The sequence below is a fragment of the Ovis aries genome, chromosome 4, assembly GCF_016772045.2.
Source record: "Ovis aries strain OAR_USU_Benz2616 breed Rambouillet chromosome 4, ARS-UI_Ramb_v3.0, whole genome shotgun sequence".
NCBI classification, from domain to species: domain Eukaryota; kingdom Metazoa; phylum Chordata; class Mammalia; order Artiodactyla; family Bovidae; genus Ovis; species Ovis aries.
In genome coordinates, this window is record NC_056057.1 from 93,849,075 (window position 1) to 93,875,794 (window position 26,720).

Sequence of the window (26,720 nt, forward strand, 5' to 3'; positions counted from 1 at the left end):
ACTGATGACATCTTCTGGTGATTGCATTCAATTTAATTGACTTTATAAGAATTTTTTATTTCAAAAACTCTACCACCTTGGGCAAGATTTCCATCTTTTCCTTTAATGGATGGTCCATGGGCATATCGCCTGCTCAGGAGGATGAGGAGGGCTGCATTCTGTCTCACGGTTCTGCCTCTGGGAAGAGACATGGCCAGTTCTCATGGGTTTTTAAAACTTGCTTTCATGGCTTCCATTGTCACAACTGGCTTTTACTTCTCATCGTCATAATTGATGGCATGCCACATTCCCTTTGCTCTCTTCCCATGTATTTCTGGAATAGGATTAAATTGTAGGTTGAGACTTAGGAGGAGTGAGGAACATCCATTGTTTTATTTTTATCGGTCCATCTGTCTGTATCTGTCTTACATGGCTAACAATAGGGCCCCTTCATTTCTCTCTGATTGTCTGTCTGAGTAAGTATCCCTTGATAAACTAGGTAATCGTTAGCAAAATAAGAGTTTGCTGCCACTTACTTTTTTAGTATTAACGTTAGAGGTGTACGTGTCTGTGTGCAGTTTTATTCCCATAAGCATCTTTTTCTCAGATAAATACATCTTAGAGATGGTGATGAGCAAATGTCTGTTTTTGAAAAATGTAGATTACTGTGGTCTCCAGGGAAAGGCCTTCTCTTTAGAGACCTTAAGTTGCCTCATGATTTGTGATAATCAATTTGATAATTGTTGTTGACTTATTGGCTCAGCCCAGAAGTAACGTCGCAGATTTAGACTAGCATGCATAAGGGTTTTAATCAGGTGGTACCTTCCTTCCCGTGGAGCATTTGTCTTGCTTGACTGTTCTGGACCTCAGCCAAGCGCCAGAAAAGCATCTTCCCACTGTATATAGATAGAAGAGTGTGTGTTGTTTAAGTGTTCATTGGGGAAGTTCCCAACCCACCAAAGCTCATTGTTACCTTACCTTTTTACCAATGCGCCCTTAGAAAAACACTGAGAATAGATGACTGTCTCTCCTTTTCTCCAAGAATCTGTTTAAAGAGAAGGATGACTCTCATTACTATAAATATTGCTTTCATCCCAGCCTACCTCATGGCTTCTGAATGAGAGGAGCCCCTTTGGCTGCTGTGAAGACTCTCAAATACTTGATGGCTTGTTAAATTTTCATTATCTAATGTGCATTAATTTAGGTACAATAGCTCTGTTGCTAGGAGCAGAGTTAGGAAGGAAGAGCTTGGCAAGTGCAGACGGCTTCTGTTGTCCGAGTTGGGCAAGTGTGCAAAACTCGCTGTCCTCTGAGGGAGCTTGGGGCTCTGCTGGCCACGCTGCAAACCTCTGAAATTCATCCAGTGACTATTCCCCCAGCAATGCCGCATGATACCTGATGCTTGCTTACTCTGTCATCTGTTTAATTAGCTGGAGAGACTGAAAGGATTTGATGGCTCTCAGCTCCTCTGAAGCTGAGAGCTCTGAGGTTCAGAAGGTCCATGAGTTGGTACTCCTGAGGGTAGATACTTACACTTTGGGTTGATGCATGGGAAAAGTTTTTTTTTAACCCCTATAAAGTTTCACATGCTTTTATCATTTCTGTAATTATTGGTACTGACATGATGTGGTGTTTTCTGGTCCCTGTGGATCACATCCTGCTGTTGCAGGTTTCCTGGGCTGGGAACAGGAGCTGCATGCCCCGGTCCCTCCTCATCCCTGGAAAGACAGAGAGCAGGGCTTGAAGTATTGAGTCCTCCCCACCGACCCTGCAAAGGCTGCACTCCTCCTTGTTAGGAAAACACAGCCTATTAAAGACTGACAATGAGCTGTTTTGGGTTTCCTAGAAAACGGATTTAGGGGCTCTGTCAGGAACCTGGATGTTATTTTTCTTTTTTTTTTTTAATTGAACATTAAAGGTTAGGTTAAACTTAGAAGATGGTAGGTGTTGGTCTTTTCCTTTAGTTTTCTGTAGGAGGAAGAAGAGCTCTTCCTGTCCTAGAAGAGTGAAATTCTCATTTCAAGCCACCATCCTAATTTCTTTAAAATTGTGTGTTTATTTGTGGCCACACCAGGTCTTTGCTGCTTCGAGCGGGCTTTCTGTGGTTGCAGTGAGCATGGGCCGCTCCTCGTGGCAAGGTGCCGGCTCCCCATTGTGCTGGCCTCTCTAACTGCAGAGCACAGGCCCCAGGCACACGGGCTTCAGCGGTTGCGGCACTTAGGCTCAGTAGTTGTGGCTCTTGAGCTCAGTTACTCTGCAGCACGTGGAATCTCCCTGAACCAGGGATGGAACTCCTGTCCCCTGCATTGTCAGGCAGATTCTTATCCACTGAGCCACTAGGGAAGTCTTTTATATCCAGTGAACGCTTTAGTAATTGAACAGAGGAGAGAAGAGAGTCATTGAGAATGCTCTAGAAGCTTTTGATTAACTGTGTGTCTCCTGTGAATGTCACATGGGTTTCTTGTTTTTGTCATGGTTTCAAAAATGTCTGATATTCTAAGGTTATTTGCCGAGCGTCCTGTGGTCTGCCAGACTTTTTGCCCCAGACCAGAGAGAAAGAAACATTTACCTTGATTCCATTATTTTTCTGATGGTTCTTCTTTTCTCCCCCAGGACACCCAAAAAGCAAAGCAGTTTCTGCCCTTCCTTCAGCGGGCAGGTCGTTCTGAAGCTGTGGTGGAGTATGTGTTCAGTGGTTCTCGTCTCAAGCTGTATTTGCCAAAGGAAACTTGCCTTATCACCTTCTTGCTTGCGGGTAAGTCTCCTGTGTTATGTGGTGTTCTGAAAATTCTTCTTGGAGCTCAGAAGTCATCCCTGGAGGTCACATGCCCTCCTTCCCACTGGGTTTTCCACAGGACTTGGAGCCCATGTGGGTGCTTCAGTCTCTGATGGAGACATGAACACAGAGCTCCTAGTCTGATCCTGCTGTTACTGCAGACCCAGCACTGGTTCCATCCTGCTTCTCATTCCTGCCAGCCGCAGGATTTGGGCACAAAGGACAGCGTATGAGACACGTGTGTACTCACATCCTGAGTGAAGGGAATTCCAGGCCTAAGACAGTGTTCACCACAGAGTGAGTGTTCATGGCTAGCATCTGCCATTTGGGCTAGACCGCCCTGCTGTGTTTGTGAACCATTTTTAAAGTCTTTATTGAATTCGTTACAATATTAGTTCGATTTTACGTTTTGTTGTTTTGTTTGTTTAGCCAGGAGGCACAATGTGGGATCTTAGCTCTCTGACCAGGAATCAAACCTGCAGCCCCTGCTTTGGAAGGCAGTCTTAACCGCTGGACTGTCAGGAAAGTCCCAAGCCTTCCTCCTTTTCTTTGCTGACCAAATGTCCATCTTTCTTACCCTATCTTTTCTAATAATACTTCACAAGCCAGCAAGTCTATGTGTGAACCATGCTCTATGAGTAGTTTACATGTATGCATTCAAGGAGCAGATGGCTTCATTATTTCCCTGCTGGCAGGCAAGAAAATTATTTCCATCAGTACTTTGCAGAGGCTGTGGTCTTTGAGGGAGAGGGTCACCCCGCACCTGTGCACACAAGCTTTTGCTCATTCCCAAAGGACATATCCCGTTGTGTTTACCTGCCACATGCTGCCTTCTCTAGGGCTGTCCTGTTGCCTCAGCCCTACTTCTGTCGAATTCCTGAGTAGAATTTGCCATTCTCTGCCACATTGCCTCAGCCTCCCTTTTATTGAAGGCACTGATAGTGTCTTCCCCAGTAAGAGTCTCCTACAGACCCCAGCTAAATGGATCATTAGGTGTGATCAGTGACTCCCTGAGTACGTGGCCATGAAGCACACGGCTGCCGCTTGGCCCTCGTGGCTCCTTGAGTCTCCTGCAATATTACTGATTGCCTCCTGGCTCTACAGGCCTTCTGAAGGGCCCAGTGGATGTATAATACACAGCTCAGGGGCAGCTCTAGAAAGGAAGGCTGCAACAAAGCCACACCTCCCCGGAGGCCTGTGCTTTCGTGTCTGCACATGTGTGCTGTAAGTGAACGGAGGGGCAGGACAGCTATTAAGGTTCTCGTAATGGAGGAGTTTCTTAGCAGTAAATTCTTGTTGTTACAGGGTTTGAGGTATAATATTCAACTCATTCTTTGCTCACTGTCTGCAAAACAAAAGCATCCTTTTGGCAGCGTTGAGCTTGATCCCAGAGGTGTGAAAGAGAAACAGCATTATTCTTTCCCGGAAACTTGGCCACAGATCTATAGGGGAAAGAAAACATTGAGGTTCTGGCTTCCCAACCTAAAACCACCTGAACGGAGCCAGCCCAGGGCTTTAGACCTGTCTTGGCTGGAGTATTCGTGCAGAACCTTCTGGTCGTACCTTGCTGAGACACAGGCAGCCTGATCACTTGCCTTGGCGTCTGCCGGTTCTCCTGTGTACTTGGCATTCTTCTAAGCCTTAGCAATTCAAAAGGTATTGCTTGAGTTACCTTACATAGTGAAAGATAGATTACAGAAGCTAATACCTGATAAAAATATAAGCTTCTGCATTTTTCTCCTGCCATCCTCTATGCAGTTGTGTTATGCATCTTCTGATTTGTTTAGAATCCTGGCAGGGATACAGAACATTGAAGAGTCGTGAGAGAGAGGAGGCAGGGAGGCCTCGGTTTGAACCGTGGCTCTGCTGTGTATGAGCCGGGGACTTCAGCGAAGTTTGTTGTTATTGTTTTTCTTACTCTATTCAAGCCTAGGTTTATACTTTGGCTAACTGGAGAGCATTTCTTGCCTTTTAGGATTTTTGCGAGGATTTAATGAGATGTGTAAACGTTCAGAGCATGCTGCCATAAAGTAGATCATCAATAAATGTTTCCTTCCTGCCCTCCTCACAAAGACTTAGTGAATTCATAACCAGAGCTTTTCTTAACTCCGTGTGGAATGGCACAGTTGTGCACTGTGTGTATCTAGGAGACTCTGACTGCCACATTAATTCAAATAAGCTAAGAGAAGGAGCTGCCCCAGCTGCTTCCTGACTTAGCAGAATGCTCACTGACAGAAGAGCTACTGGCTTTCCTCTTTGAGTTTGGAGCAAGGAACTCTGCATCCTGGAAAGACATAGGCCTAGGTCTTGAGACACTCTAGAGGAAAGACAGGCATGTGAACAAACTGTAGTTTTTGGTGGTAGGCAAGAAAATAGAATTATTTATAAGACACAGAAGTAGCTAGCATAGAGGAGGGAATGGTTGGTTGGGTGGAGGTCAGGGATTGTATATCTGGGCTGTGTTCGAAAGGAGATAGGAGTTTGCAGTGTTGTAAGGACAGGATGAGAGGGGAGGAGAAGGAATATTCTAGGTAGAGGTACCAGCAGATACAAAGATGTAGAGGTACAATATATTCTGATGTGTCCAGGGAACCACGAATCCTTTGTTAGAGTGTAGAGTGAAGAGTAGGGTGAGGCTGGAAATACCGAAGGAAGCTAGTCTTCCATGGAACATGCTGTGGACACTCAGAGCTGTTTAAGGTATTAGGGGCATGACATGCTCACACTTGGTGTTAAGACAGTTTTTCTTGGTAGATATGTTAGAATACATGAGGCTGGAGGCTGGGAGAGTGATTAAGAAGCAAGAGGGACAGAGGCCCAAAATCTGGTGATAGAGGAGAGGAAAGGTTAGAAGACCTTTTAACTCTTGAGGAATGGAAGGAAGGAATGGAAGGCTTCCTCATTCAGGGAATGACTTGGGTTTTGGGGTCAAGGATGGGGGTTGACATTGAATACAGGAGAGAAAGTAAAGTGGCCCAGGGCTTGAGTTATTGGACAGAGTTTGATGTCCACCAGCACAGACAACACTAAGAATAGGTTCTTGGAACAGATAGTCGGTGTCCAGAGGATTAGATGGAGAATCCTGAGAGAGCAGTCTTCTGGAAGCTAAGTGTTGGGTTCTACCTTAAAAGATCGAGTAGGTAAAAACTTTGGAATTATTTTATACTGCTGATCGATTACTAAGTCACAGATTGTTTTTTTTAAATCACGGTTGATTCAGCTAGCAGATTACAGACAATTGGGGAGTAAATGTGGGTAAGAAGAAACAGAATTTAAAATAGACAGTTCTTCATAACAGTCTAACAGAATGGAAAAAGGAATGCAGAAAATTGAGTGCTAAAGGGTCATTCTAAGGATGTCAGCATCTTGAGTACCTTTATAAAAACTGTAATGGTTAGGATCAGAACAGAACATGACATGAATACTTAGAAAAGCTATTCAGTATACCTATTGTCTTCATAGTGCCAATTATAGAATGTAAAACTCAACGAAGTCTTCTTGGCTAGCAAGGACATAAAAAAGATGAAGTGAGAGGATACCAAGACCTTGAGAAGTTCTGGTCTGAATTCTCAGGAGCAGGAACTCAGAGGGGATGCAAGTCAGTCATCCATCGGGCAGTAACCTAGTGGAAACAGAATGAATGAGATGGAGAACATGGCTGGAGATCCTAGAGAGAAGGGCTCCTCGGTTGTCTGAAACCAGCCCCAAAGCTGAATGTGAATGTAAACAGACATGACACTCACACCTTCCAGCTGCTCACCTGGACAGTGGTCCACGTGACACAGCTTGGTGGCTCTCTGTGGAACGCTCCCTGCACCCAGTAAAAATGGCGTCTAATGGAAATGATGTTATTGTTGTGATTCTCAAGGGGAAAGTCGAGAGAGTTGTTCAGCAGTCCCATATGTGCTGGTCTCATCACTCCCAGCCTCTTGGAGAGCCCTCCGGACTTTGAGGTGGGGTGAACACTTTCCGTTTTCATGTGGCCTTTTTTGGGCAGACGGCCCCGCAGCTTGATAGGGAGTGGCATTTGGCCTGAGCCAGCTGGCCTCTGTCACGGTTCTTGCACCCCTGTATGTGGAATGATTGCCTGGTCAGATGGGAGAGCAGGTGGGGCTAGGCAGAGTCAGCTGTAGCTAACAGGTCAGCGCCTCCTGAGAGCGTTTACCCTCTAGTCCTCCCAGCACCTGGCTCAGGTTTGTCGCAGAGCAGGTGACCTTACCCCCTCAGAACTGAGAGTGCTCAAAGTCCCCCACCCACTGCGGAGGCCGCCTCCTAGGAGCACTTATTTCCATCTTTGAGGCAATCATGGGCAGTCCTTGTCCTATGTTAACAAGGCCAACATTCTGCAGACATTAAAAGCATCCTTTCTCCTCATCTGCCAGCATTTAGTGAGCTCCAATTTGACTTCCCTGGTGGCTCAGAGGTTAAAGTGTCTGCCTGGAATGCAGGAGACCAGGGTTCGATCCCTGGGTCGGGAAGATCCCCTGGAGAAGGAAATGGCAACCCACTCCAGTACTCTTGCCTGGAGAATCCCATGGAGGGAGGAGCCTGGTAGGCTATAGTCCATGAGATCGCAAAGAGTCGGACATGACTGAGTGACTTCACTTTCATACTGTATCTTATGGGTTCCCTGATAGCTCAGTTGGTAAAAAATCCGCCTGCAATGCAGGAGACCCTGGTTTGATTCCTGGGTGGGGAAGATCTGCTGGAGAAGGGATAGGCTACCCACTCCAGTATTCTTGGGCTTCCCTTGTGGTTCAGCTGGTAAAGAATCCTCCTGCAATGCACGAGGCCTGGGTTCAATCCCTGGGTTGGGCAGATCCCCTGAAGAAGGGAAAAGCTACCCCCTCCAGTATTCTGGCCTGGAGAATTCCGTGAACTGTATAGTCCATAGAGTCTTAAAGAGTCAGACAAGACTGAGCAACTTTCACTTCACTTCATACACTATCTTCTTTTAGAACAAAAGCAGTCTAGTGGTGGTGGATTAGTCACTCAGTCGTGTCCAGCTCTTGCAGCCCCATGGACTGTAGCGCACCAGGCTCCTCTGTCCATGGGATTTCCCAGGCAAGAATACTGGAGCAGGTTGCCGTTTCCTTCTCCAGATCTTCCCAACCCAGGGATTGAGCCCAGATCTCCTACACTGCAGGCAGATTCTTTATCCACTGAGCCACAGGGAAACAAGTTTACCTTGTCTTTATTTTTAGTTCATTTTCACTTGTCCTGCGTGTCATCTTTACTTAGTACCTGTCTGAAGGGACACTGAGGCACATATTTGCAGATTGCTTGGCCCATGATTCACATTTTTATTTCAGAGCACCATTGGGCTCTGGAGTGTCTTATTGCTGTGACCTTTGTATGACGGTGCCTTATTTTGCATTACTTTCTTAGCTCTGGGCTGTCTGGGTCATGCTGAGGGCACAATTCAGGAAGTTGTCCTGTTGGCTAAGCATAGCGGGTATCAAAGTGTCATTAAATCAAATGCCTGAATGAGAAGAGAGTAATAATTTGAAATTTCAGTGCAAAATATTCTGAGAAGTCTTAATATCATCAGATAGTTGGACTCTTGTAATTCAGCAGTCCCCAGCCTTTTGGGCATCAGGGACCAGATTTTTGGAAGACAATTCTTCCATGGAAAGAGGGGAGGGAAGGTGGTTTTGACATGATTAAGGCATATTACATTTACTGTGCATTTTCTTTCTGTTATTACTACCTCAGCTCCACCTCCAGTCATGAGGCATTAGATCCCGGAGGTTGGGGACCCCTATATTTAGCTCACTGATCCCATCTCATTTACATTCCCAAGGTCTTAATGGTAGGGCAGCAGCATGTCCAGGTTTGGCTGTGTGGTGGGCAGTGGATGTCGGTCTCCTGGTGTGGAACTCACAGTACAAACCATCTAGAATGCGGCAAGCCACCTGGCAGGGTGTTCCCACATGGATCACAGCAGGCGACTTATAATTAACCAGTTACCTAGTCATATGAAACAAGACTAGAAAATGAGACTTTTCTTTGCCTGCCCTTTGGCATTTTTCAATTTTTTATTTTCTCTTTGATTACAAATGTCCTCTTGAAACTGCCTCCCTTGTCATAAGGCAAGGAGGAGAACTTCTAGAAGTCTGGAGTTTGATAAATGATGGTATGTATGTGCCCGATGAGCTAAAGGGTCGGCTGTGTGTCCTTCCACCTTGAGTGCCTTTGAACAAAGCACCACACTTCCTTCTCTCTGTAACGTCTCTTCTCCAGTCAGTCCTAATAGGAATATCAACTGCCTGTTTCAACAGAGCCAGAACTTCAGTGAGAGAGGAGCGGGAAGGTGAACAGGAATACCATCCTCATCTCCTGGCCCCAGGAATGGTGGATCCCCATTGACTACCAGCGCCTAACCAAATTACACAGTTAACACCAGTGTATGTTTAAGTGAGAAATCCCATTCTGCTATCACAGAGGTGCTAATGAATCAGGCTGTTATTGTAGTTGTGTTTGCTAGGCTTCTATCCTTAATTAAGCAATTACAGGGTCTGCTGATACTTATGAATTCTTTTCAGATACTTTAATTGAATTGCAACTTAATGGATATTTGTAAAGTGGGGTAGTCTTTCTCTTGGGACTTGCCCATTTGGTTCTGTCTCCTCTGCCTACTTGTTTCCAGTTGGGTCCCGTTACAGGAAATGGGCAGCTGAGCATGAGACTTTTTCTAGGGCTGTTCTAGTTCTTCACTTTTAAAGATATTATTGTGAATTATATGAATTATGTTGGTATCCAAAGGTCCTCAAGGGTCACTTGTAGGAATTAGCACAATAAACAGGTTTGGGGAGACTCTCTTAATGAGGCCAAGATTTCTATTACAAGTCCACTAAAAGAAAGGCATTCTCTGATAGGTTGTGGCTGATGCTTAAGTTAATCAGATAATTTCTGCCTACTTGAATGCGTTGTAGTCTTAATAGTTGAGACAGCCATGGGAAAAAAACTGCAACAGGGAAAAACAGAATAGAGTTGTGAAGAGTACAGGTGGCATGAGAGTGCAGAGGAAAGAAAATTAATTGAGGAATGGGAAAGACTTCCCAAGGGAGATGGCATTTGAGTGTCCAAGAGGATCTGGGACTTTTTTTCCTTTTTTAACCTTTTTGGCCATCTGTGTGCGATGCATTTAGGCAAAACAACTTTGCCTATATTAGTTATCAGGAAGAGTCACCTAAAGAAACAAATGGATTCATCCATCGGTTTTCCCTCTGCTTTTGTCTGGGTGTATAAATCTCCTTCTCGGCCTTAGAGCATTCAGAGCTCTGCCCTCAGCTCCCCATCTCTGCAGTCAAACCATCACCCATGATCACGTGGATGGAAGTGCAAGCCTACGATTACTGCCTGATTATCTTCCATCTTTAGATTGTGAATCATCCCCAGAATGAGCCTCCTCATGCTTGTGGGTCATTCAGTCACATGGCTATTTAATAATTTTTTTACATCTACTGGGCACTTTGCTGGGAATATTGAAACGTGTAAGATAAGGTTCCAGCCTTCAAGCAAAGTATTTGTATCTACCGAGGTGCAAGATGCACATACATGAAGAGAAATGTATTTGTAAGATGTATAAGGATAGGAGGGACAATCCTTACCCTTTTGTAAAATTATTGTTCTTCTGTGATCGTGTCAGAAAGATTCAGTTCAGTTGCTCAGTCGCGTCTGACTCTTTGTGACCCCATGAATGGCAGTACGCCAGGCCTCCCTGTCCATCACCATCTCCCAGAGTTCACTCAAACTCATGTCCATCGAGTTGGTGATGCCATCCAGCCATCTCATCTTCTGTCGTCCCCTTCTCCTCCTGCCCCCAATCCCTCCCAGCATCAGGGTCTTTTCCAATGAGTCAGCACTTCGCATGAGATGGCCAAAGTATTGGAGTTTCAGCTTTAGCATCAGTCCTCCTAATGAACACCCAGGACTGATCTCCTTTAGGATGGACTGGTTGGATCTCCTTGCAGTCCCAGGGACTCTCAAGAGTTTTATCTGTTTATCCTGGATAAGTCCATTGATTGCTTCTGGGTGGGTAGGTCAAAGGTAAGTGAAAAGAATCCTTACTTCCTCAGTAAACCTTAATTCTGCCTTTTAATGTCACCTTTCTTCTTGCTGCCTTGGGGTCTCAATGTCTATGAAACAAGGGGAGAATGTCCTGCAGAGGTATCACGCTATCCCTGCAGAGCTAATGAGAGCCAGTAGAGTGGAACAAAAGGGTCAGACCTGTGAGTTTTCCCCCAAGGATTCCTTTTCCATTCCTTCTCCTTTCCTCCTACTGGAAGGTTCTTTCTGAATCTGTTAAAGCTTATTTCGGCTGCCTTCCACCTGGTAGGCACGGGGGGAGGGAATGGGAAGCTCATAGAACTCTGGTGGCTGTTCTTTGCTGGAGTCTGTCCAACACCAGCTCCTGTTCTGGTTGTGCCCAGATGCCTTCGTTCTAATCCCGTTCTTGTGGTGTCCCCAGAAAAATAAATCTCAGTGTGAATATTTCACGGCCATCTTCCCAGCCTGTTGGCATTTTCCACCAGCCCTATAGTGGTGATGGTGGCCAGCAGCAGTGCCCAGGACTGGGCTGTCCCCCACTCTTCCTGCCCTGAGAGGGAGCGTTCTCTATTTGGCCAGCCTAAGAGTAGGAAATGGCAGGACCTTGGATCCAGGAGAGGGAGTGTAAATGGTGTGGTAATTTGAAATTAAAGGGAAATGCTTAGAAATCTGGTAATGGGCAGCCCTGGGGTGAAGAGTGCTCACTGTGCCTGTAAGACTTAATCTTGGTTGCTATGGGAACCACCTCTCACATCCCCCTTTCAAACGGAGATATGACTGGATTTTTAAAAAGCAGAAAAGTTCTTCATCATGGAAAAGTGTCTTTGCCCCCAAGCCCCAGGTCTCTGCACACCTTGGGTTCCTTCCGGAAAGTTCTCCTGAGGCTTCCGCACACTAATGGGCTGGATTCGCCAGAGCCCATGCCTGGCCCTTTCTGTAAACAGCACTGACAGGGGCATTAGAGCGCATGGTGTCCAGTGTGGGCAGCCAGCCCATGCGCACTCTCCTGGTGCCCCTGGAGGGGTGCTGTGGGTTTCCACTTGAGGGACGCGATAGGACCACTGGCCGCAGCATAAGGGGCTGCAAGGAACCCGGGGAGCTGTGCCTGGTCTCAGTGCCAGGGGGTTGGTCCCCGAACCTGGGGCAGGGCTGCCAGGCTCAGACCTTGTAGGAGCAAGAACAATCCACAGAAGTTTCTTTCATATGCAGAAGACATCTGAGACTCAGCTGCATTCTCAGTTGTGGTTTTTCATCATTAGCGCTTTTCCCCATATATTTAAACTGCCCACTTAATCCAGGCCTGGTAAATTTTCAGGTTCTTTTAAACCATCCTTTGCCTATGATAAAAATGCATGAGATCTACATCTGTCTTCAGTGACCTTTGGTTTCTAGACCTACAGCTCCCTGCAAAGTTGACTTCTGGGCTTCTAAGTGGTCTTTGTGGAAACTTTCTAAGTTTTTCAGATTCCCTATAGTTTTTCCTTACACTCACGCTTTACAGTAGCAGTCCTGAATAAACCCTAGTAACTCCCGTGCTTACCTTCACTGTATCACTGTATGTAGGAAGATGTTTAAATGGACTGGCTCGTCTACGGCGGGTAGAGAAGTTCCCGTTTCGCTGCCCTGGTGTGCCTCCTTTTCCTGAGCTTGTACATCTGCTAGTGATTTTTCTAGGGTTAATTTGGGTGTTTTTATTTTTAAATTGGAACATGGTGTCTGTCTCTTCTCTGTGTGTGTTTTGGATGCGGCCCCTGTGCTAGGCATGCGGTTATTAACTCCACTGATACACCAGTTCGCTCATTAGCATTTGCATTTTAAATTACAAGCTAGAGCAGACGACATTTATGCTATATTTGTACCTCTGCCTTCTTCATGAATGATGTCGTATGTGCAGAGACTGCAGAAATAACTCCTCTGGGGCCCTGAGGTATTTTAGTCTCTTCTTCAACAAACTATCTCTTCTTTACTCTTGATTCTCATTGTTTGATAGCGAATTGTTAAGTTCTTTTCCGAGTTTAGCCTTATTCGTGAGTGCTGCTGATTACGATGTGCTGATAATAGCCTCACTCTTCATGTCAAAATAGGCCTTCTCTGTGGAGTGGCCTCTTTCCTCTCACGTGATGGTCCTGGAGAGCAGTCTGCTTTGACTGGAGAGGAGGGAGTTTCTTCCGCACGGTTGGGTGGGTGGGGAGACGTGGTAACAGATATTTGTTCTCGCTCATATTCAGGCTCGCACCCCTCTTTCCTATCATTGATTAGTCAGAGGTTATTTTTTTAACACCTGTTACTGCCTGGCACTGCAAGGAGAAAGAGTAGGGTGAGAATACATGCCTTCAAGGAGCTTCTTTTTGCCAAGAAACGTTGATATTGCACTACAGAGCAGCATGTACTTAGATGCCAGGAGTTATGTTCTCTTCAGGGAACGGTTTCTCTTAGCAGATGGAAATGTTAGCACCTAAATCACAGGATCTGAGTCAGAAGTGCCCAGATGTGGATCAGGGACCTGGGAGGGGAGCGTCTGAGGCCCAGCTCTGCCCCGGCCAAGCGTTGGCTGGTTTCTGACGGCAGACTGCGAGCAGCAAGCAAAACACTGATAGATAGCTATGCACTCACATCATCCTGCCTCCCCTTTGTGACGACGAGTTTCAGCTCTCTGAAGGTCTGTCACAGGGACCCTTCCTGTTGGTGAGTTCTGCTTTTAAAACACATCATGAAAAATCCAGGGAAGTCGCGCTGGAAATAGTAAGTGTGCATTCTAGGTAATACATACAGAGGTAGGCAAGGGCTCTTTAGCAATTTTATCTTTCCCATCAACTCTTCTTCCAAAAGAAGTTTAAAAAGGTTGGAAGGTCGATGGGCATGACAGAGTTGATGAAGAACTATTACCTCCGTCTGCATTTCTTTAACCCCATGAGGATGGTTTATGTTCTGTTTGGCATACTGTTACAATGTCCTTTAGCGGCTGCCCCGAGCTCTGGGCTCCAAACATGGCCCTTTGAGCCTGAGTGGTTTCCCCCTGCCTCCATAGTCTCCAGCTTCTTTTGACCGCTGTGTCTGTTACCTGCAATATTGTTCTCCAGAACCTAAGTCTGATAAGGCAGGTGTAGATAAAGTGAGGGACATGGGCAGGCCCCTGGAGGCTTTGGGGTGTGAGCAGAGCTGGAGATCCAGTGGCTGGGACACAGTGAGTCAGGTGAAGTTTCCTTGGGGTTGCATGGTGGCAGGCATCTCCATGATACCTGAAGTGTTCGGAAATCTCGTGTAAATGCTTTGTGAGGATGCTGATGGAAACAGTGGGAGCAGACAGCTCAACTGAAGACCCAAGGAGCCCCACAGACTCTCACGGTAACAGCTGTTACCGGGGAAGGCCTGCCTGCTGCTGCGGCTCCAGAGGAGGGGAGAGGGGTTGACTGCCTGCTCTCCACCAGCTGCTGAGCCGTCCCTGCCCTCTCATGGTTCCCTGCCCTCCCTCCACTCTGTTGCTGGGTTCGGACAGAGACCTTGAGTTAAGTGGGTTAGGAATAAACTGCTTGAATGCGCTTGTGCAGATAGCTTCTCTCACCAGCTATCTGAAGTGCTTTGGGAAATACACAGGAGTCCTTGTAAGCTGCTTTATAAGCTGTGAAGTCCATTGTTGCCACCCTTCGCCGCCAGCGAATCTCTAACCTGAGTAAGGTGGACTTGGCCCCTGGCCAGGGCTAGGGATTGGCACCGTCAGCAGCAGCAGCGCCGCCCACCAGAGTCACCAGCAGCTGTCGCAGGTTGGAGGATTTGCAGAAATTGAGATGGCTGTTCCCAGTTACTGGCACTTGCCCGGTGATGAATGACCGTGTCTGTGCGCAGAGGCTCTGTGCGCTTTCCTTCGGCCTTTTCTTCTCAGCCCCTGATTGTGGCGCCCGCTCAATGGCCCCGTTGTGGAGGAGGACACTGAATGGAGCGCCGAGTGGCCTGCCTCTCGCGCCATCCCCTCCCTCCATTGGCCTGAACGGAGCCAGTAAGAATAGCTCTTTGATCCCCTGAACTGCTTCTTGGGACAGGAATGTCGTGGCACATAGTGCAGATGCCAAGGGGCTAAGAAGCCAAACTCCAGAGGCCAGAGAAATGAACTTCACCCGAAAGAGGGCCACGTGATCCCAACTTCCATTACTGTGGGGTCCTTTGGCCTTAACCCACACATTTGCGCCAGAGTGGCCAGAGAGGGAAGACCAAAGATCAGCAAAGGTCTGTCTTGATAAAGTCGTTCATGGGTAGCATGTTTATTTCTGATATGATTGCCCCAAGTGAAATTTTTAGGGATTTGCGCCACTTTTGTATAACTTCTTCTTATCCTGCAGTCATGCATATTCATGTATGCATATGCTGCAACTGGGGTTACAGTGCCATCGCCTTACAGATTAAACTGCAAAGAAAACTGGCATGAATGACCTCTTTTAAGAGACTTGCACCCTCCCAACTCTAAGCTCTACTATGCTTCTCTCATGTTACCTTTTAATTTTCTCTACTTGCCACTCTGAAATTTTCTAGTTTATTTACTCTTTTGTTTGGGGGTTGTTTTGCGTGTGTGTGTGTGTGTGTGTGTGTGTGTGTGTGACTCTATCACCAAGATGTAAGATGTTTGAAGGACAGGGACCTTGTCTCGTGACTGCAGAACCTCTGTAAGTAGAGCCCAGACAGCGTGTGATTCAAAGTCAGCATTCACTGGACAGTTCTTGGGTGAATGAATGCACACTGGTTCTGGGCTAGCACTTAGTTTATCTGGAAATTCTGAAAATAAAGCAATAACACTGTTACCCTGGAGAATGAGTGCTGGAGCCACAGCAACATCAAAGTGAAAAACAATACCAAACTGGGCGCCTGTCTAGAGAACTGAATTAAAGCTTAGAATTGCCCTCCAAAGTCACATAACCTCTCTGGGCCTTGGGCTTTTTCAAAGAGAGAGGGATCAGAGTAGGTTTCTCTAGGGTTAATTAGAGATTTGAATCTCTAGTAATAATAGGCTTAATGGGTATTGTTTGTTGTTTAGTCGCTAAGTCACGTCCAGTTCTTTTCTGACCCCATAAACTGTAGCCCGCCAGGCTTCTCTGTTCATGGGATTTCCCAGGCAAGAATACTGGAATGGGTTGCCAGTTCCTTCTCCAGGGGATCTTCCTGACTGAGGGATCGAACCCACGTCTCCGGCCCTGGAAGGTGAATTCTTTATCACTGAGCCACCTGGGAAGCCCTTAATGAGTATTATAAATCCTTGCCATAGTATGGGCTTCCTTGATAGCTCGGTTGGTAAGGAATCCACCTGCAATGCAGGAGACCCCAGTTCGATTCCTAGGTCGGGAAGATCCACCGGAGAGGAGATAGGCTATGCTCTCCAGTATTCTTGGGCTTCTCTGTGGCTCAGCTGGTAAAGAATCTGCCTGCAGTACAGGAGACCTGGATTCGATCCCTGGGTTGGGCAGGTACCCTGGAGAGGGGAAAGGCTACCCACTCCAGTATTGTTGGGCTTCCCTGTGGCTCAGCTGGTAAAGAATCTACCTGCAGTGCAGGAGACCTGGATTCGATCCCTGGGTTGGGCAGGTACCCTGGAGAAGGGAAAGGCCACCCACTCTAGTGTTCTGGCTTGGAGAATTCCATGGACTGTACAGAGTCATACACGACTGAGCGACTCTCATTCACTTTTCCACAGTATTAGGTGGCTACCATTACAACCCCTGTTTCATAGATGAAGCCTGGGAATGTTAACTTGGTAAATAAAGAGCAGAACACATTTTTTGTCCATATCATGCGTACTGTCAGTTAGAAGACAGCTTGACACTGAGTGTGCTGACGGTCTTAGCTCTTGTGTTTCTCCAGTCTTCCATCCTTTCATGTCATCTGCCTGCACTCTCTTGCTGGCTGGAAATCAACCAGATGCTGTCTTTCTTTGAGGATGACCGAAAGCAGAGCTTAAGAAGGGGACGGTGGTGGCCTGTTTGGTAAATGCAGGAGCATGGGTATAAGATCTTGGTTGATATATAGAGTCTGGGTTTGTTTCTCGGCCCTACCGGTGTCACCAGTAGGAACACGTCTAAGCCCAGAGCCTGGCTAGGACATGTGATTGGGGATGAGAGAGCAGGTCAGACCTGTGGGATGGGTTTATGAGCAGGGGCATTTATGGACAAATTAAACTTTAGCCCTGAGTAAGCAAAGTCCTAAGCCAGTTATTACTGCTCTGGCACTTCTAATGGGCCCTGTGCGACCCTTATAAATTATTCAGCTGCTTTATTAATAAAAGGCCAAGCAACTTGCCCGGTCCTGGCAACACTTAAGTAGAGCTCAGAGAGAACAGGTTAGAGGGGCGGCAGTACTTACCCACCTCCAAGGAACCCGCCTTTCTTATTTGGAGATGAAAGGGTTAAATTCACTACCTCCCGTAGCAGAGTTTTGACAGATAATGCATAAAATTGGTATTGAAATGCTAATATTGGAGATAGACAAAGGGCTTTTCTCTGAGGAGGTGCCTGCCAGGGCTCCCTGCGTTGCTGCATCTGATTCCCGTCTCACAGAGTGTCTTGATTCTGGCGACTAAATGTCCCAGGACGTCTAGCACTTAAGCATCAGAAGTTGTTGGGTTTTCCTTTAATAATTCTCATAATATTTTATTTTGTTACAATGTCAGGTTTCCAGAAATGTGACCAGTTCTTCAAAGATCTTTTCCTTTTCCTTTGTTGAATCGTTGACATATTGCCCCATTTGCTGTAAACTTAGTCTTAGAATCGGGAAACTTGCCACGTTGCTCCTCATATCCATAAACTATATAAAATAACTTTTTCCATCTCATACAGGATATACCATAAAATAACTTTTTTATCTTAATGTGGTCACTGAACTTATTCCCTGACAGCAGCTATGATGCTGCCCCAGTTTGGAAGGTGGTCTCCAAAACTGTAAGTACATCCTGGGTTTTCCAGGAATCCTCTGCTTTCAAGGGCTCCATTTAAAGTCTGGGCCAGGCATCAAGTGGGTACATCTTTTTAGTTCAAAAGATATCATTATAATAGCTTTGGGGGGCTCTGCCAGCCTCAGATTTCTGCAGAGATTAGTGATCCCAGAAGTAGCGTTTGGGGAGGTGGTCTCTGACCCAGTCTGGATCCCCCTGGGAAGCTGCCTGTCCCAGCAGGTCAGCGCGTTTGTTCTCTGAGCCCCTGGAAATGATCAGAGCTTTCTAATCTTCCTTCATTTCAGATTTCAGTTTACAATGGATCTGATTAAAGCAAAGTGACTCATTCATACACACATCCAAGAGTGTTTGGGTTCTGTTTTCTTAAAGGTGTTCTGAGAATATCAGTGATTTCTCAAGGAACCACGCATTCATCTGGATTCTGACCTGCTGCAGGGCACAACGGAAAGAAGACTCAAGGCAGAGGCTTTCCATTGTGCCCTGTCAATGCCTGACACTCCTGTTCAAGGGCCTGACGTCTTGTCTCACGGTGCACAGCACAGAATTTCCAAAAAGAGACTCTTTTTTTTTTCCAGCTTTGCACACTCTTGGCACCCTATTTGCTCTTCTGCACTCACTTCCACTATTACGCCTTCGTGACTTTTCATGAAAATGAATAATACCGTGTTGGTATTTGTGCTTGCCCTCATTGTCTCTTTCCCCTTCACTAGACTATATTTTCATCTGTTGGTGAATGGCCTTGATTTTATAACAGCAAGAATTGTCCCAGTAATGTTACTACCATTATTAGCATTTGTACCTAGTGAAGCACTTGGTCCGCATTGCTTTCTGTGATTCTGTAGACTTGCCAAGACTGTTACCTGTTAGTATAGCATGAAGTATTCAGTTTAGTAAAGTTGGACTTGGAGGCCTAATTCTAGGTGCATAAAATGGGTGAAAGATGAGTTAGAGATATTTTAAAGAACAGTTGATGATAGACCACTGGACAAGGACTGGGAAGACCTTGTCTCTCCTGCAGTGCGGCCTCTCTCGTGCCACCTCTCTGGCCTCTGGCAGGCTCACACAGGTGGTGTCAGTCCTCACTTCTGTGACTCCCCTTGCCTGGAGACTTGCAGGCGCTACCGCCTGATTGTTAACTCCAGATTATGGTCCCGGCTTACGTGGCCTTGGATTATGTTCATTGAGAGCCGATGTTCTTTCTGGCCCTAAAATGCCATGACCTTATGAACTCTCCCTGTTTCTCAGTAAGTTGAGTTGATTGGATTTTCCCCGTGATGTGAATGTGATCTATATGAGGAGGCAGTGACAGCTTAGAAGACACCTGGTGTCTTCCCTCAGTTCATCAGATAAACACTCTAATTGGATGGCAGGACCCAGTTTTAAAGTATCCTGTGTTTAAAGGTAAGCTAGCCAAGGGCTAATGCTAATCGATCTAGATCTTAGAAGAGTAATTAGGGCCCTAATGAGACAAGGACCACGTGCATCTAGGATGGCTCCAAGGAAGCCGAGAAGCTGCCTTGGACTTCCTTGGAGTAGGCTGCTGCTTAAGGGCACACCCTTTGCTCAAATTTCTCCCATGTGTTCATGTAGGACCTGAGCCCCTCGGTGGCCCAACTGTCTTATGTTCCTAGGTCTGTGGGATTTGAGATTGCTTGTACTAAGCATTGGCTCATAAGGGGTTTGTTTTTCTTCACGTGCCCACTTTTTAAAGCTACAGGTTTAAACACATAAGCTGAGAAATACATAAGATTCAAATGGTGCTGGAATGCTGGTTCGCCCACTTCACACATGCGGTATATTAAGGGTTCACCTTTAGCAGCAGCCCAATTAGTGACTGCCGGTACTGCTGAAGTACGTCAGTGTGGGATTGTTAGCCGTTGCTATGAGAACCCTCACTTTTGCACTTCCTGACTCATTTTACACTGAACAATGCAAATGTGCAGAGATCTAAAAGGGAGGGCTGATACGATGGGGGACTGGCAAGCACATGAAGCTCTGCTCTCAAATCCCTTTGAATAGTGCGTTCTCAGCACTCATTCGAAGAAGGCAATGGCAACCAACTCCAGTACTCTTGCCTGGAAAATCCCATGGACGGAGGAGCCTGGTAGGCTACAGTCCATGGGGTCGCGAAGAGTCGGAGACGACTGAGTGACTTCACTTTCACTTTTCACTTTCATGCATTGGAGAAGGAAATGGCAACCCACTCCAGTGTTCTTGCCTGGAGAATCCCAGGGACGGGGGAGCCTGGTGGGCTGCTGTCTGTGGGGTGGCACAGAGTTGGACATGACTGAAGTGACTTAGCAGCAGCAGCAGCAGTCTTGCTTAAATTTAAAAAAAAAAAAATCCTTTGCTCAAGTCACTCAGAGGTCATCTGGACTTATTTTGATCTTCACCCGGGGAAGAAATTCCCATTCCAGAGCAAGCTCCTTTGCCTCCTTCCTGAGCGCCCTGCTTTCTCAGGATTTGGCCCCAGTCCGGGGTGAAGTGCGGGTTAGATTCCCTCCGGAAGGAAAAGGTGCTTCCCTCAGCCTTTGTCAGCGCTAATTGCCAGCTGTGTTTAGTCCCTCTCTCACTTTGTTTTTCTTTCCCTGGTTGTCTGGTGGGCCTGGTTTTATGCTGAATAGAAGAGAAAGCCTGCTTGCTGATCCCTCCCCTTTCCTCTCAGCTCTCCTCTCACCGCACTAGGAAGAAATTCTGAATTTGCGGTTGGGAGCGGAGGCTTTAGAGAGCCTGTCATCACCATGACCCTGACGGGAACTGACTGGCACTGCCCACTTACTGCTGCAGGTGTAGTATTTCCTTAGAGTCATGGAAGGGTTCCTGGGCACTTCCACGTGGTGCTGAAACCCACTCCCAATAAGTTCTAGCATCCTGCTTCTCACACTCAGCAGGTCTGGAAGAGGGTCAGAGACCTTGCATTTCTGACAGGTTTGTCGGTGATGTCAACGCCGCCTATTTACGGACCAATCTTGATTGGAAATGATCTAAATCACCTTTCCCTTTTGTTTTTTTCTTTTTTCCCTTCTTCCTAGTCTTGGAAATTATGAAGTCTCCATTGCACACACAAAGCCTTAGTGGCTATGAGAACAGGTTTTGGGAACTGATCCCCATCTAGTCTGTACTCAGGCTCCTTCCCCACTTGCTAGATATGTGTAGTTTCCCCATTAAAAAAAAAAAAGAAAGAAAGTGGGACTGAAAGGGTGTTAATTGTGTGATGAGCAACTCAGTGTTGTGCAGCTAATCCAGTGACCAGCAAAGCCGGAAGTGGCCATTCTGAGCCCAGACTTGATGGAATGATTTGGGTTCTGTTCGCATAGATGCCATCATCTGGGGAGACCTCAACCTGGAGGTGTCAAGGCAGCACCTTCTTCCCTGCCCACGAGACTAAACTGTGGTCTTACGTGATGTTCCCTTTCCTCTGCTGGCATTAGCCCCAGCTTGCTGAGGCGTATAGGGGATCCTCAGCTGGTCTGTCCTCATGGCCACGTCTGGAGGAGCTGGAACGGATCTTTTCTGCTGTGATACCTGTGTTTAGATCATCTCTGTTGGAGTTCGGCAATTAGCTCTTAGTGACAGGTCCCCAAGCAGTGCGTTCAGGAGCAATGGAAGTTCCCAATTAAATTTCAGCTGTATAAGTTACAGTCTCTTAACATCGAGAAATACTCTGAAAAGGAATTCCCAGGACTTCCCTGGTGGTTCAGTGACTAAGACTCTGCACTACCAATGTGGGGGTACCGGGTTTGATCGCTGGTCAAGGAACTAAGTCCCACATGGTGCAATAAAAGATCCTGCATGCTGCAGCTAAGAACCAGCTGCTAAGTCACTTCAGTCGTGTCCGACTCTGTGCGACCCCATAGACGGCAGCTCCCCCGTCCCTGGGATTCTCCAGGCAAGAACACTGGAGTGGGTTCCCATTTCCTTCTCCAATGCATAAAAGTGAAAGTGAAGTCGCTCAGTCATATCCAACTCTTAGCGACCCCATGGACTGCAGCCTACCAGGCTTCTCCATCCATGGGATATTCCAGGCAAGAGTACTGGAGTGGGGTGCCTTTGCCTTCTCTGAAGACCCAGCACAGCCAAATAAACAAGTATAATTTTTTTTTTTTTTTTTAAAGAAAGAAAAGGAATTCCTTATAGGGGGTAAATCTACATTGTTTGGGATAGAATGTGATGGTTTAAAGTGGAAGGTGGAAACATGGGGTTGGCTTGGTTGAAGAATGTGCTGGAGTTCACGGGGCCTTTCCCGAATCCTGGTCCCCTCCTTAGTAGTGCAGGTGGGAACCTCAGCACATTCCTCAGCTTCTGTCTTTTATTACTGTAAAAAAAAAGAAAAAAGAGCGCTGCTTTCTCCTGCATGGGATTCCTTCGTTCTTATTTGGCCTTGTTTCAGGCCATGTGTTGTAAAATCCACATTGGTCACATGTCTTCTCAGCTTCTGCCCTTTTCCCAGAGAACTTAACTGACTTCTGGACTAGGGTCAGCCCTTCCCCCTTTTAATGCGTTCCCAGAGTTCCCTGCCTTATGCTTAGAATACCATCCAATGTAGACCTCCTCCAGTTGACTCACAACTCCCAGAGTCTTTGTTTGTCTCTATTGTATCCACCATGCTTAACACAGTCCCTGGCACATAGTAGACGCTCCATAAATAACTGTTGACTAACTGGAAGAAAACTGAGTGCTGAAGAATTGATGCTTTTGAACTTTGGTGTTGGAGAAACCTCTTGAGGGTCCCTTGGACTGCAAGGAAATCCAACCAGTCTATCCTAAAGGAGATCAGTCTTGGGTGTTCATTGGAAGGACTGATGCTGAAGCTGAAACTCTAGTACCTTGGCCACCTGATGCGAAGAACTGACTCATTTGAAAAGACCCTGATTCTGGGAAAGATTGAAGGCGGGAGGAGAAGGAGATGACAGAGGATGAGATGGTTGGATGGTATCACTAACTCAATGGACATGAGTTTGAGTAGACTCCGGGAGTTGGTGATGGACAGGGAGGCCTGGCGTGCCATGGTCCATGGGGTCACAAAGAGTTGGACACAACTGAGTGACTGAGCTGAACTGGAAGTTCCACTTCCCTTCAGGAGCCACACAAAAATAGGGAGCAGGAAGGCCACTTGTGTTTTTACAAGTTCATCCAGGATCAACTTGTATGTGTGTCTCTTTTGACACACACTTCTAAGAACCTCCTGGGCTTCAGTTCTGTAGTTGTACTACCACCACACATTTGTAAGCTTTTCTTGGGACTATATCCTACCTCCAGGAACCAGGAGTGCACATAAATAGAGATCGTCACTGATTTCCAAAGGGCAGGCAGCATTCGCAGAAGGTGCAAATAGATGGAACCCACTTGGGGAACAGGAGAAAGCCAGCTTTGCTGAGAAACTATTAGCTTTAGGCTGAAAATGAAGAACTCTTAGCTTTGCTGTATCTTTTCAGACCCTCGACCTTAATGGCCTCTGGAGATTCCCAAGCGGATCCATCAGCCTTTGAGGAGAGCAGCTCTGGTAGATTTTTACAGCTATTTGCTTCAGTTTTACATGCCAGTAACTCATTTTTGACATGACAGGCTACACCAATCCAGGTTTTTTCTGAAGTTGCTTATCAAAATTGAAAGTGTCAGGTACCCAATATTTTGAGGTTAGTAATTAACTAGAACATTTTTATTTATGTAGATGCCTGTAAAACATCTTTATCGATATATCTTGACCTTTTTTTTCCCCTAGTGTGGGTGATGGTAAGACAAGTAAGAAAAGCAGGTAGTTAGGAAAGAAGAAAGCATCTGTGTGAGATGTTTGGCTCACTCTGGCACCCCGCCCCGCCCCTCCCAGCCTCTGAGGTCTGCTAATGGGAGCAGAGGGCCATGTGCTAGAATGTTCTCTTCCCTCCCGTTGAACTTTCCCTCCCTCTGGCTTCACCTCCCACACACCATTCTCATTCACGATTCCTCTTCCTGTCTTCTGTACTTTCAATTCCATTTCCTCTTTGTTTATCCAAGATACTTTTATTTTTTTCTTGCCTAGTCAAGGCTATGGTTTTTCCAGTAGTCATATATGGATGTGAGGGTTGGACTGTGAAGAAAGCTGAGCGCTGAAGAATTGATGCTTTGGAACTGTGGTGTTGGAGAAGACTCTTGAGAGTCCCTTGGACTGCAGGGAGATCCAACCAGTCCATTCTAAAGGAGATCAGTCTTGGGTGTTCTTTGGAAGGACTGATGCTAAAGCTGAAACTCCAGTACTTTGGCCACCTCATGCGAAGAGTTGACTCATTGGAAAAGACCCTGATGCTGGGAGGAATTGTGGGCAGGAGGAGAAGGGGACGACCAAGGATGAGATGGCTGGATGGCATCACCAACTTGATGGACATGAGTTTGGGTGAACTCCAGGAGTTGGTGATGGACAGGGAGGCCTGGCATGCTGTGCGATTCATGGGGTCGAAAAGAGTCGGATACGACTGAGCAACTGAACTGAACAGGCAAGGGGGGCAGGCAGAATGCTTTCTGTGGTGGGGCCTGAGAAACAGCACCTGTGCTCAGTGCTTTTACTCAGATTCCTCATTTACTCTCCCTTCACACTCTCTGTCTGCCCTTACTTAATTTACCACCATTATGTTCCTTTGGGGGATAGTAAGAAATTCCCGTAGCTCAAATGGTAAAGAATCTGCCTGCAATGCAGGAGACCAGGTTTTGATCCCTGGGTCGGGAAGATCCTCTGGAAAAGGAAATGGCAGTCCACTCCAGTATTCTTGCCTAGAGGATCCTATGGATAGAGAAGCCTGGCAGGCTACAGTCTGGGAGGTCAGAAAGAGTCAGACACAACTGAGCGACTAACACAGAAGAGAAATACCAAGGAAAAGGTCTAAATGCTTTGAATCAAATGAAATTTTTTCCTTATCCTATCAGTGATTTCTTTTTCACTTAGATCTAAAGCTGTTGTAAAACAAGTCTTGTTAATTTTCATGTATTCAGAGACTGCTTATCCAATTTGGCAATTATCACTTCCTTCCCCGCTCTCTCCTGCTGCTGCTCTTACCTTAGCCTTTTTACTGTTCCTTCTGCACCAGAGGGATGGAGAGGGGAATGGATAGAAAATTTCAACAGTGAATGTTGCTACTTACTGTTTAATTAGATTATTGTGAGGCCAAAACTGACAGCAGTTATATTTGGGAAATTGGATTGACTTCTAAAACTTCACTATCTGACAAAGACTTCTTGGTCCTGTGGGTGAAGACCGATTGGCTGATTGATAGAGAGGACAGAGAGCAGCTAGATGAGTGCCTTTTGATGCGATGAGTCTGGCACAACCTGTCTTCCTTCCTCCTCCCTTCAGCAGATATTTATTGGATGTACACTGTGTTCTGGGGACACAGCAATGAACAAGACAATGGCCCACCCTCCTGGACCAGCAGTGGGTTTCTGTCAAGAGGTGCCATGCTCCAGATCTCGCTTGGAAAATACGTATCTTCATTCCCCACAGAACGCAGCCCATGAGCCTCTTAAGAGCCTGGGCCTTTTTTACCTACTCAGGAGGAATATCCGTCCCTCCCTGGCTTCTGCCGGGTTTGTTCTTGTCCTTGATGAAACAGTGGCTCTGCTGGTCTCACGAAGCAAGGCTTGAGACACACTCTGGGGAGATTCCTCTCCCCCTGCAGTCTCTTCTGCCTCCGCCTTTGTCTCTCTTCCCCTGGAATCTCAGTCTCCAGCCATGTGACCGCTCTCCAAGAGCTTTGTTATTTGTGTTGGCAGAAGTTCGGATCTGGAGAGCAATGCTTCATATGGATTAATTGCCAAAGTAATTATATTGTAAAATAATACGCATGATTGATACTTAATATATCCCTCTCCTGGGAGCTGGAGAGCTTCACTGATTTGGAGAGATGAGCCAGTTGCTGGTTTAGGAGCAGAGCTTTGTATGAAAAGCCAAATTGATGGCCTGGGCTTAAAGGCAGGAGTAGATGATGGGAGGTGGTTAAAGGATAACCAACATAATCATGGAGTGTGTCGTCCTGAGAAGGCATCCCGCAGCATCGTAAATCTCCAGGAGATGACATGCAGCAGGATGAGGCGGGGTATCCTGTTGTCCCACTCAGGCTTGCTCAGAACAAGCCTCCCTGTGTCTGTAGTGGGGTCGTGTGGATGAAGAATCTCCTCCCCTGCCCTCCAGACTCCATAATCCTCCCGGCTCTTCACTGCCGAGCAAGGGGCACACAGCCTCTCCACACAGCGAGAACGCCTTGTTTATTTGGGTGATCTGTGAGTTTACCTAACATGCCTCTTTAACACCCCCCTAAAAGCACTTTTCGGCCCATGATCATGTAAGGAAGCCCCCTAAATCCTGGGCTCAGTGGACTGTTTAAGGATGTTCCTGCCGCTGGGTATTTATGGACAGCGGCTGGAGTTATGGCATTTATGTCTGTTGGTTAGGACACTGATATACATCTGCCGCATGTCCCGTGGAGGGCTGCACCTTACTTATCTCGAGAGAGAGCAGCCAGTACACGCACATCACTCATGCTCCCTGCGGGTGGACGCTCAGGGGGGAAGCCACTTGGCCCCCTACGTGGGTGGGGCGGCGGATGAGGTGAGCATGGTGGCACCTGCCAGGGAGACTTGGATGGAAAATCGTCAAGGAAATTTTTTTTTTTTAAGATTTATTTGTCTTTGGCTGCACTAAGTCTTCACTGCTTTGCACAAACTTTCTCTAACTGGCGAGTGGGGCCTACTCTAGTTGTGGTTTTCAGGCTTCTCGTGGGGGCTTCTCTTGTTGCAGAGCATGGGTGGCTGTAGCTCTCAGGCCCTGGAGCACAGGCGCAGTAGCTGTGGCCCACGGGCTGAGTCGCTCCTCAGAATGTGGGACCTTCACAGACCACAGATGGAACCCGTGTCTCCTGCATCGGTAGGCAGATTCTTTACCACTGAGCCACTAGGGAAGCCCTCATCAAAGATTTAAAGCCAAAGAGAGGACAGTGCAGTTCCTAATAGCTTTCC

General features: G+C 46.7%; 1 protein-coding gene across 1 annotated transcript in view; it reads left to right on the plus strand.

The window, feature by feature from the left end:
• SND1 (staphylococcal nuclease and tudor domain containing 1) overlaps positions 1–26,720 on the plus strand; it is a 419,819-nt gene that overhangs the window by 258,872 nt on the left and 134,227 nt on the right. Inside the window, exon 15 of the mRNA XM_027968778.3 lies at positions 2,593–2,734. Coding sequence (XP_027824579.2) covers positions 2,593–2,734 — 142 coding nt within the window. The remainder of the gene's footprint in view (positions 1–2,592; positions 2,735–26,720) is intronic.